Source organism: Malaclemys terrapin, chromosome 2 (genome assembly GCF_027887155.1).
Source record: "Malaclemys terrapin pileata isolate rMalTer1 chromosome 2, rMalTer1.hap1, whole genome shotgun sequence".
NCBI classification, from domain to species: domain Eukaryota; kingdom Metazoa; phylum Chordata; order Testudines; family Emydidae; genus Malaclemys; species Malaclemys terrapin.
Window position 1 is genome coordinate 248,272,748 of NC_071506.1, and position 12,495 is coordinate 248,285,242.

General features: G+C 39.3%; 1 protein-coding gene across 4 annotated transcripts in view; it reads left to right on the plus strand.

Annotated features, from left to right (window-relative positions):
* The window catches only part of CACNB2 (calcium voltage-gated channel auxiliary subunit beta 2), a 410,979-nt gene extending 405,232 nt beyond the window's left edge, over window positions 1-5,747 (plus strand). For all 4 annotated transcript variants that reach the window (XM_054020627.1, XM_054020628.1, XM_054020630.1 and 1 more), the window contains one exon: window positions 3,972-5,747. In XM_054020627.1, coding sequence (XP_053876602.1) covers window positions 3,972-4,463 — 492 coding nt within the window. In that variant the 3' untranslated portion in view covers window positions 4,464-5,747. The remainder of the gene's footprint in view (window positions 1-3,971) is intronic.
* Window positions 5,748-12,495: the final 6,748 nt, after the last annotated feature.

Below are 12,495 nucleotides of genomic sequence, written 5' to 3' on the forward strand. Positions count from 1 at the left end.
TTCCCAGCTCTATCACTGACCCGCTGTGTGACCTTAAAAAGTCACTTCATCTCTGTTTCTGCTCCCACCCTTTGTCTGCCTTGCCTAATTCGGAACTCTTTCTGCCTATTGTACCAAGCACAATAGGGCTCTGATTTTGGTTGGGGACTTCAGATGCTTCTGCTGTATGAATGATAAGTGGCATCCTGATGTCCTGTATCTTTGGAACCACACTGGATCTGCTGAGGTCATGGAGAGGATTAGGTCACATTTGCCTCAACTAAAATAGCCAATTGTTCCATCCCAATTTCAGACTAAGATTTACTTATGATCAGCTTCTTCATTTTCGAGTCCGTCCCTACGACTGACGTTTCACTGGGTCTGGCTACACAGCTGATATTAAAGCACTGCCGCAGCAGCACTTTAATGCGGCTGTGTAGTCACGGCTCCAGCGCTGGGGGAGAGCTCTCCCCGTGCTGTAATAAAACCACCTCCACAAGAGGAATAGCTCCCAGCGCTGGGAGTGCGGCTCCCAGCTCTTTTGCACTGTCTACACTGCCACTTTGCAGCGCTCACGGGGATGTTTTTTCACACCCCTGAGCGAAGAAAGTTTCAGCACTGTAAAGTGCCTGTGTAGACAAGGCCTTAGAAAATATGGTCCCTGCATTTAAAATTTCAACTGCTGAAGTGTTTTGTTTTTTGTGGATCTTGCAAATATTTTCCCTGCGGTGAAAGCTTTATTTCCCTGTGGAATTGCAGACTTGGCAGGCTCTTCCCTGCAAGGAAAATCACTTTAGTGCAGTCTGTAGGATATGTCTCTCTTCACAGAGCATCCTGGGAAAAGAGAGTGCATGCCCCAGCTAGCTCCTGCCTTTGTTTGTTGCCAGGGCTGAAAAAACTGCTATGAATGAACAGTGTGCTGGAAGAGCAGTGTAGGTACTGAAGTTAGCCAGCAGGGTTATGTAGTGTGCTAGATACAATTTTATAGATATAGTATTGCTCAAGCCTTTGTATGCCCTTGAATAGATATTTATATGTTCTACCAACCTATGTTAGTGTATATTGATTTTTAACCACACTGTTCAAGGACCATAATGGGTTATTAATTTCACCTTTCTGAACACTGTAAAACTATCTTTTATGCTTTCACGGTTTTGACAGTTTATTAAGGGGAGGGATAGCTCAGTGGTTTGAGCATTGGCCTGCTTAAACCCAGGGTTATAAGTTCAATCCTTGAGGGGGCCACTTAGGGATCTGGAGCAAAATCAGTACTTGGTCCTGCTAGTGAAGGCAGGGAGCTGGACTTGATTACCTTTCAGGGTCCCTTCCAGCTCTATGGTATAGGTATATATCTCCATATTAATCCTGAAATGCTGAGCAAAGGTGGTCTGGTTTAAAATCTAGAACCTTAACTTCCTTCTGCTTCATCATATGAAGATATATTTTAAACAGAGGTGGGCCAAATCTGGAACCTCAAATCTGAGCCTCTTCAAAGTTTAGGAATGGAGTGAACTTGCACTGAACCCACTGTTAGGATACAAAACTAGGAGGGCCTGTCTTCCCTTTCTTGTTTTGATGCATAAAATCTCACAAGAACTGAAAGATTTCAGCCTGAAATCTCTGAAAAGATCTGATTTCATAATATTTCCATCTTTTTAGACCGAACTCTTCTTAGAACAGTTCATAAAACTTCAGCACTCCTGAAACCAAACCCAAATCCTCGTCCTAATTCGACTTTGATCCACAACCCCAAAATTTAACTTAAATGTTAATCTGGATCCAAATGCTGCCTCCTCAGTCCATCTGTAATATTAGGGGCCAGTTCTCGCTATGGAGGTGCCCATGGCTTCTATTAGATTTTTTTTTTTTTTTGCACTAACAATTTCTGAAGTTGGAGGAGGGGGAAGTATAATTTGCGTAGCCCTTTGTTTCCGGTCAAAGCAGACCAACTAGATCTGAATTCATAAAACATTCTTTTCTTCAGAGCAACTAGAAGTTTTGCACTTGCTCTTAAACCACAGCAAACTGCTCTCTTTGGATTTTACTGGTCAAAATTCTGTAACATTGAGTGTATTTGACATTTTGACCATTTGGGAATTAAAATATCCCATATAACTGTTCTTATTTTGTGTGCTTTAAAATCCATCCTTGTGACAAACTTTAATTTTTTTCATAAATTTAAAGCAGATCATTAATTTAGACTATTTTCTTTACATTTTACTTTATTCTAACACAACATAATAAATATGTATGTTTTATTCAGAAACCAACTCTGGGCATTTCTTCCACCCACTTTGCTGAATAGTACTAACTATTCAAGTTCATATTTAATACACTTCCCTCCCAAAATGCCAACATCAGCTAAATAATGACCAAAACAGAAACAAAAGACTTCCACAGTAGAGCCTAGAGTCTTGTGTTGACAGAGACATAATGTCAGAAACTCATGAATCTGAACAGCACACGTGATATAACATCTAATGTAATTTGGCAAAGCAGATGCAATTATAGCTTTTTACTGTGCTCGGATAAACAGATGTACTACTCTGTTAAATTCTACCTATATAATAATAATCCAGAATTGTTACACTGTGTGTCACCCTGAAGCCAAGAATGTTTGTTGAGTCAGTGTGAAGCCACTGGAAACAGTTACAAGCATGGTTGAGAGCTCTTTTTGTTCAGAATACCACTGGGTTCAATCATCACTGAGGTTCATGGTCTGTTACCATCCAATTTTCAAATTCTCAGCAATTTGTACTTTACAAATTATACCTGTGCATATAGTAAGGCATGTATCTATGCCATGCCAAGAGTCCCAGACCATTGTGATGTCAAAGGTCACTCAATCACCAGCCTTATTCTACAGCTAATTTGCATACAACAGTTTCATTGCTTGTATGAGGAAGACTGCTGAGAAGGTAGGTGGATTACTTAGCCCAACTGCCACATCCCGGCAACAGCAAGGGCTTTGAACTACTAGTTTGATTTAACTTTGTACCAGCAGTGATAGCTTCGTGTTGAAGTTCCTGCCAAAGGTGGTCAGGACTATTCCTTTTGGCAGGACACTGTTTCTTTCTTAATTCTGAAATTAAATCTCAGCAATCATTTGGCTGTTGTTTTGGGACAAATGCAGGTAAATGTAACGGAACCCCAAAACTGAGCTAAATAATCACAATTGTTCATTTTGCAGTGATTTCAAACACTGTGCTGATGAAGACTAGGTTTGATAGTACTTGGTAATTCTTATTTCAATCTTTAGGTAGTAGCAATATGTTAGGAAATTGTTTGTGATGATATCATTGTCCCTCCATTTTCCTTGGCAATAATCATTTAACTATAAGGTCAAAGTCCAAGTGTTTTATCACAGTCAGAGAAATTGAATTATTACCAAAAAACCAGAGGGGCAATGATATTATTAGTATTATAATACAAGTATGAGCGATACCAGGTCAAGCCATAGCTTAATTCTTAAAATAAAACCAGAGGCCAAAATCTTGGCCCTCCACTGCTATCTCCACCCCTTCAGCATTAACCCAGCTGTGTTTTAAAGACTGTCTCCAGTGATACCTGTCCTCAAAGAGGTTTCTGAATAGCCTCTAATGATCCCTACCCTCTCTGAAGCTGACGTATCCTCTCTAGCTCTTCTGAATTCCCAGTTCTGCTCCTGCATCCTCCATGTTGATCTGGAGTGCGACTGCAGTTGTTGCTAACTGGAATGTTCAGAAAGTAAAGATGTTGCACAAGCCATGGACCTATCACCGAATAAACTGGCTGCTGCCCGCATCCTGCTAGGGAGGGAAGGGCTCACTTGTATTACAATACAATATTTTCAGTACAAGTTTAATTCTAACAATTTCTGGATTAGATTCACAGTGCATTGTCATGTATGTAAATTACCGCTGTTATTGTTTTTAGCTTAATTTGTATTGAGGAAATGTCTTTAAATATGTGCCCATGATTGCAAACTTACTGTCTATTGTAACACTAACCAGGGCTCTCAAGGAGATCAGAGGAATGACCATTCAGCCCCAGAACGAACTGGCTCACAAGTTGAAGAGGAAGCACGGATTGAACCCACGAAGAAATTTCTACATCGTTCATCTTCCTCAGCACAACACCATAACCATCGCAGTGGTGTTAGCCGAGGCCTGTCTAGGCAAGAAACGTTTGATTCAGAAACCCAAGACAGCAGAGATTCAGCTTACATAGAACCAAAGGAAGAGTACTCACATGAGCATGGTGACCACAATGATTCTCACAGGGATCACAGTCATAGAGACGAGTCACATGGGAGCAGTGATCACAGACATAGGGAATCAAGGCATCGCTCAAAGGAAAGGGACCGAGAACAGGACCACAATGAATGCAACAAACAACGCAGTCGTCATAAATCAAGGGACCAATATTGTGACAAGGATGGGGAAGTGATATCTAGAAAACGCAATGACACAGGAGACTGGAACAGGGATGTATACATCCGCTAGTAACTTTGGCCTATGGCAGTTTTGTGTTTCTTTGAAGTCTTGTATAACAACGCCCCTTGAAAATATCTTTGGGTTCTTCATTGCAGAACATATGGTATCCTTCTGTATGCTGATTTGTATTGCTGTTGCTTGCATAGCAATAGCATGAAATAGAATATTCATATACTTATTTTTTTGATTAGTGCTATATAAATTGGCATAGTACAACTGCAGAGCTCCTCATGTTGTACTGTGCTTTTTTTCAAGCTGTTTTTGGTAGCAGCCACTTGAACAATATCTGTTGCCATCAAGGTGGTGTTAGTGTTTTAAAACAAGGTACAGTTGATGTTTAATAACCTCCCGTGTATTCAGCAAGCCAGAATCAGCACATACAAAACTGAAACTCATCTGTTTTGATTTTTAATTTGTATGCACTTGATTTGCATATTGATTTAAGAGCCACTATCTGTTGCTTGTACCTCTGGTGGACTCCATTTGGGGACAGAATTCAGTCTTGCCTTACACATAGGGAATCATAAAGTCAAAATCTATTTTCTATGTACTGGTACTGTGTACTGTATATACAGTTTATAAATGTTATTTCTGCAGACACCTTCTTACTATATAAGTTTGACCACACTGTTTTAGAGTCCTAATGCCAAGTCAGCAGATTTGCTTTTGAATTACTGGCAACTGGAACTAGCCTCATTCAGGAAATTGGTAAGTGTGTTCAATCTAGACATTTTTTTTCTTCTGTAGCTGAAAGCTTGTACTACTGTAAATATGAATGAATGCTTGAGATAAAAGGTTTGATTCCTATATTTTATGCTGTCCTTGCAAACTTATAATTTTGCATTTTAAATTGATAACAATAACTAACCTAGCACTATAAATTGTTCTACACATGTCTCACAAATTGTAATGGACACACTGTATTTTTTGTCTTATTGTCAGAATGGTGGAGCATACATCATAGGGTATGTGTGTGCGGATCTAGTGAAGGAAATAAGCGATTACTCAAAATTCCAACCAGTCAGTTTCTTTATTCTATCTGTTATTTTCAAAATCTGAATTGCAGTCAGGGAACATGAGGCAGTTTACTGCTACACGTAATTGGGAAAGCATAAATCTGCTGGCTGTTTGTTGAGACTCCAGGAGAGTAAAAACACAGGCAAATGTTACTGTAAGTGTTTCACTGGAAATGTAAAATCTTTGTGTTTTAGAGTATTTGTTTTAGTAAGAAAAGTTTACACAGCTTGTGGAGAGTTATTTTGTTGGAAAATAAATTTTTTTGTAGCTCCTCCACTTTTTTCTCCACTTGCCACTTACTCCGTGGTCCTACTTTGCAGCCAGGTCTGTGCTCGTCCTTCAGCTAAAAGCTTGTCTGCCAGTAAGAGCCCAGAAAAAGGACTGTTATAACCAAAGGTTCCATCTGTTCTGAACTCACTAGAGAAACGTGTTGAAATCAAATGGAATGGCAACTCACTATGTTGTGCAGCGAGTACCTGTTTTACTGGTAAGTGGGACACAATGTATTACTTTTTGGCTTCAGATCCCATGCCCCTGCCTAGATTAAATTCTGTTCTGTGTCACAGATAATGATTTTAGTAGTTTTAAGAATCAAACACTCCCCATGCTTGTAAGTAGCACACATATAAAGAATACAGAATTGGGGTCGTACTCATTTATAACTGTGCATGTTTTTATAGTTTATATATTTTCTTGCAAAAAAGTGGATATTTGAATTGCCTGACCAAGTATTTTATATCATTATAGTGAAATGTATAAGAAATACATGAGATTCATTTAAAAAGATTCCATTCCTTTATTCCAGGGTCTAGATAATTATGTTTCCACCCTTTGGGAAATATTTTTTCTCTAAAAAAGGCTTTGGAGTATTTTTTTTATTTTATTTTATAAATAGAGGGTGAAATTTTCCTGTCAGGTATCTGATCATAACTCCCATTGCTGTCACTCATAGGCATCCAAGAACAGCGTTTGACTGAATGTGTGCACTGTGGGAAGGGACGGTAAAGGTCTCTTTCTAGAAACAAAGTTCTAAGCCAGGGGTGGCCAACCTGAGCCTGAGAAGGAGACAGAATTTACCAATGTACATTGCCAAAGAGCCACAGTAATACGTCAGCAGCCCCCATCAGCTCCCGCACCCCCCGTGACTCCCAGCCACTGCAACCCCACCAATCAGTGCCTCTCCCTCCTTCCCTGATCAGTTGTTTCGTGGTGTACTGGAGGCTCTGGGGGTGGGGTGCGGGAGGAGCGAGGGCACTGCAGGCTCAGGGGTGGGGTGGGAAGGGGTGGAGTGAGGGCAGGGCCTGTGACAGAGCCAGGGGTTGAGCAGTGAGCACCTCCCCCCCCTCGGCATATTGGAAAGTTGGCGCCTATAGCTCCAGCCCTGGAGTCAGTGCCTATAGAAGGAGCTGCATATTAACTTCTGAAGAGCCGCATGTGGCTCCAGAGCCACAGGTTGGCCACCCCGTTCTAAGCATTTGTATACACTGTAACTACCTTTCTAGCAAAATGAAGATAGTTTGTAGACCTGTTACATACTAAATGGATTTGTACAAATGGTTGCTGTATATATACATGTTGGGGTCTCTTGGATCTGTATCAGTTCAGCAGAGGGAACCCATGTTGCAAGTATATTCGCTGTTTGAAATGTTTCAGATCATTTTTTAACTGAAAGAGATTGTTATATATCCTTGCTCGCTACACTCCTACTCTAGCTATTTTACCAGCTTGAAGTTACTGAGCTGTGAATGGTAATTCTCTAACCTACTCCAATTATTATGTCAGTTAGTTCCTCCACAGAAACTACCTGTGGATTCCACCCTTGGCAGTCAAAACCTAGCCTTTTATTTTTACTTTCATTCCAGATAGGTTTTTTGCCTCAAAATATTTCTTAGGGAAAGTTATGCAGTATTTGAAATCTCTAAGCAGCTATAAATGGAAACTTTGCCAGTTTGTTCATCTCTTTATATGGATGTCCATTGTAAACAAAGAATATAAATGGAATCCTGGCATGGGATAAATGGAGTATTTATTGGTTCACGGAACATACATTCTCTTTTCACAAAGGAAAGCATATGCCCTAAACCAGGTCAATGACAATATCCTGCTATTGCCTATTGGGAATGTACCGGTACTTAAACTGCATTCCTTGAACTAGTAATTTCATTTTCTTATAATTCTACGCATGACATTTCTTCCCCAATTAAAGTGAGAAACTAGTTGTAGTACTGCTTTGTCAGTATACCTTTTGCAATATAAGTTGCTCTATACGTTCTATTGTTGAAAAGCATTTGGCACGTAGAAGTGTTGACCAGCATGTTTTAAAATACTTCAACTGGAGGACATATGAAAGGCTGTAGTGACTTACTTTTCCCTCAATGGTTAGCCGCTTGGAAAGTTTGGTAATATTTATTTATATTGTGATAGTGCCAGAGGTCCCAGTCTGCATCAGGTCCTTCGTGTATCGGCCCTGCACAAACCCACAGTAAGAAACAGCCGCTCTACCCTGCCAAACTAAAAAGATCAAGGGATGGTAGCATGCTAAAACATGAAGCAACCTGCTCAGGAGTGGTGATACGTGTATCTTGCTAGTTCTATATTGTTTTTGCCCTCAGGACAATCAGCATAGGAAGGGTGAAGGGAGAGGGATACAATTGAATATATACAGTGTATATGCACATTTTATTATATACCTTTTTGTATGTCTTTTTTAATACACATCAATGCTAGCCAACAGCCCAGTTCAATCTAACCGCTATCAGTTGTTCATTTTCTTGTAGACACCATGGAATAAGGCGCCCTTGAGGAGCGATTTGAAGGTGGAATGAGTAGTGGCCATACCGATCAGATCAGGGAGGGTGTTCTGTGTATACAGGACAGTGTGTAAGGAAAGAGCAAATACGTGTATGCAGGAAGCTAGGCTCAGGATGGGTGGGGGTGCAGAATGACAGGAGGTAAAAAATCATTTTGCAGTCAATTAATCATTATCCAGGAAAAGATTGTAAAACAACAACACACAAGTGACATACTTCATCCTGGGGTTTTAACAGATTCATATACAGTACTGTCTCTGGAGTTTGGAAGTGGGGAAGAGGTTTTGGTTTTAATGTTTATGTTCATTAAACTGTAGTATGTAATTACTCAGTTTCACTTCTTGATTTGGCCCTATTTAACCAAAGCAAACTTGGGCAGTGGTTTACACCATGAGATGTAGAAAAATTTGCAAAATGCAGTGGGAGAAGCTCATTTTTCCCCACACAACCAGAGTGTTTGGCTTTTTTTGTAGGTGGAGCATGAGAAGGTGAAATCCTCTTCCCCTCCCCCCAACCCAGGGTCAAAGTGCACAGCAGTTGTAACCTCTTCTCTCCCCCTCCAATGTGGCTACTCGTTTACAAACCATGTGGTGTCAGAGTCTTCCCCAGCCATACTCATCAGAAGTGAATGTCACCCTGTTGAACAGCTGTGGGACAGTATGGATTTTGCTGCTAATCATTTCTAAGCTGTGTTGGTTTGTTAGTCACTGAAACTGGCTTTCAGAACATGCCACTCCTGCTCATTAGCCAAATTCAGTAGATAATCTGATTTCACTGTAATGCATTTTTTGTTAACATATTTTTTTATTGCTTAATATTAATCATTTGTCATAGTGTCTTTGCATCTTTCAGGAAGCAACATTCTTTAGTTTTCCCTTTTCTGTAAGTTCTCAAATATCTTTTTACCATTCCTGATTGTGGTCTGAGCCCCCAGTAATTCAGATACCCATTGCCATATTCCTCTGAATCTTTTACAATCTTCACTTTACTCTGCTCCGTTCCTTCCCCTCAGGAGAAAAGCACATCATAAGCAGCTCTACCAAGGTAGGCAAGGAATGGAGAAGTTGCTTTTTACAATGTGTGTAGGGATGCATAGCTCCCGAATCGCCAGCCCACGGGCGCGGCAAACTGCTCCCATGGCTACGAGGCAGGAGTGACCTTCAATCCAGCGTTTGTGTTTGGGAAACTTATTTGGCTAATTTGATTGTTTCCTCGCAGCTGGTGTTCACGCGCTCAAGAGATGGGTTCGTTATCTTATGTGCATGTATACTGCCTAACTTTTCTATGCGCAAAAATATAACCACTAAGAAAAGTTGTAAACAAAGTAAAGAAAGAAATAAAAACCCCAAAAAAAGTTTTCCTGAAAAGCTTTTTGCAAAAAGCTTGTAAAGCTCTCTAGCTACCAACAAACCTGGCGTTCTGTTTCCTGCGTCGTCACCACAAATGTGAAGTAACATTCTTCTATTATACATTGTGCCTGTAAATCTCACATCTTTCACAAAATGTTTCATTCCCTCACAATTAGGTGGATATAATATGCATATGCCATTTTCTTATGAATACTCTTAATACTAATATTGCTTTGATTCTCGCAGTCAAATTCCCAGAATGTCTCTTCTAAATTACCTTCCAATTTTTATATAAGAACTGGATTGCATAGGCACATAAGGTCACCATTTCTTTCTATAACACAGCATTTTAATCGTGTGTTCCTAGGCAGCAAACAAATCTTTAAAAATCCAATGGGTTACACAAGGTGTAATATCTGATCAAAATTTTGTTCCTTTAAATAATACATATTTTGTTAATCTGATCACCCCTGGATATATTTATATATATGTGTGCATGTGTGTGTATAATCTTTCAACAAATTATAATAATCTGAAACCAAATTTGGTGCTAAATTATGTAATGAAGGTTAGAAAAATTGTCATTCTTTAACAGTTGTTCTAGAAGCCTCAATAAATAACCTAGAACAGTGGTGGGCAACCTGCGGCCCATCAGGGTAAACCATGGCCACTGGGAGCTGCGGGCGACCATGCCTGCGGACGGTCAATGTAAACAAATAGTCTTGTGGCCCACCAGCAGATTAACTTGACGGGCTACAGGTTGCCTACCACTGACATAGAATGTTTAATGTTAACAACAAAACAAAGTACTTAGAAATAAAGAACAGAAATAATGTGCTGAAATAAGCAGAGTACTGAATGTTATTAATGAGAAAAGATGCTAATCATTGTGACAAATTGTCTTTATAAATCAGATTAAGTATTAAAATTTAACAAATTACACCAGCCTTTATGATATTTTAGGTACTTACCTTTACATTGATGAAGATAAATATCTAGAGTTGGTACTGTTGTAAGGTTCCCTCCCCCTGCTTATCTCTAAGCATTTCTACAAACAGGTAAAACTGCTTTTGAGACTTTGTTGTTTTTAAAGGGACATGGTCAGGTAGTTTGGACACATGATCTAGGTTTTGTAGCAAGAATCCTTATTCATTCAATGTTTAACATCTTCATTTGGGATTTTAACATTCTGCACTAGGTAGTGCATAAGCACTAGAAAGTGAAACCTACTATAACAAGGCCAACCTGTCACCATACAGCGAGGGACTGATTAAAAGGGAGAACGTTATATAAATGTATATTCTCTTATTCTCTGTCTAGTAATACTAGAAAGGAAAAACAAGTATCCAATATAATTTTGAGCCTAAATGTCCCCTTAATGTCTTTTGCAACAAAGCAGAAACAGTTACAATTGTATAACTTCAAAGCTCAGCACTCATTTTTCATGACAAAAGTACTCAACCAGCATCATGCAACCGTTTTACTTTTTTTTTGTCAGCCCCAAAAAATTAAATGAAGTTAATTTTTTTAAAAAATTAATTACTAAACAACACTATTTTGTTGTTTGATTAGTCAGGATGTTTTAAAGCGCTTGATAATGCTTACAAAAAATTCAAAGTTGCTTTTAATACAGTTTCAGTATAGCAAACTTAAGAAAAAAAAGTACAGGTTGAGTCAACTGATCACACTCATCCATCCCACATCCCCACACAGTAGAAAAGTCAGGGTAATCAAATCCCTTTTGGTAGATTGTTTTTCTCTTATAATACAAAGAGTCACTATATAGGAATAATGTTGTGTCAGAGGTGCTGGGAGAGGCAGTCCAGGTGGATAACTGCTGGGGGATCAGAAGCTCGGTGTTTACACTACACTTCTGTAGTTCAAAGCAGAAGGGAAAATGGTCTACAATTTTCACTAATCCCTTTGGGTCAGAAACAACTTGTAGATGGATATGAGCGGTAAAGAAATTTGGCCCTTGGCATTACATGGTGGGGTGGCAGTGGAAACAACTGAAGCTGGGGTTGTTTATAATTTAGTTACAAAAAAAGGTTTGTTTCTTCCTGAGAACTCCTTAGATATAGGCCAGTTGAGCTCAGCTTCGGCACAGTCTGATCTCTGCTTTAGAACAGAGGTTTGTGATTTTTTTAAAAAAATCCATGTAGGAAAGATCACAACAGGCCTGACACAATTCAACACTGTTGACTTTTTCAAATTTGCTCTTGCACAACTCCTGCTATTAGTTGCTGCTTTCAATTTGCACTAAGAAGTTCCCTACTCTTCTCAATGTACAGGTGTGTTAGAATACAGCCCATAGGGTCATAATTGACCTTTACAGGATTTAATTCCGGCATTCCCCTCAAAAGATTATGGTGTCTTTTACTAGCATTGACATAGAGTGCAACTGCGAGCTAATAAATGCTATTACTAAGTAGTCAGTGTGGCCATGTCTAGGGTAGGAAAACAGGTTGTATTTTTAAAATGTGTTTGCTAGCTAACACATTTTAAGTAACAGGACTTCACAGAGGACTTTGCATATAGTGTACTTAGGGCTAATCAAAGCATTGGTTCGGCTAGTTATGGTTAATCCTAGGGGTAGCCATTTAAGTAAAGAGCTTTCAAACTGATTCCTTCCCCCTGTGAGGAATGGCTATCGCTTACAGATGATGTATGAGATGATAAACATATACTATAAACAACCTTAACTAAAAGCAGAAGCTAAATTTAAGAACAAACCACAGTGACATTTGAGTAACAAAATTATATAGCTTATACTAGGTTGTTTTAATTGCAAACCAAGCAGTAGCATCTCAAACTATTTTACTTTTACAGAAGGAAATACCATTCATGCTGTTCACTCAAATCAAA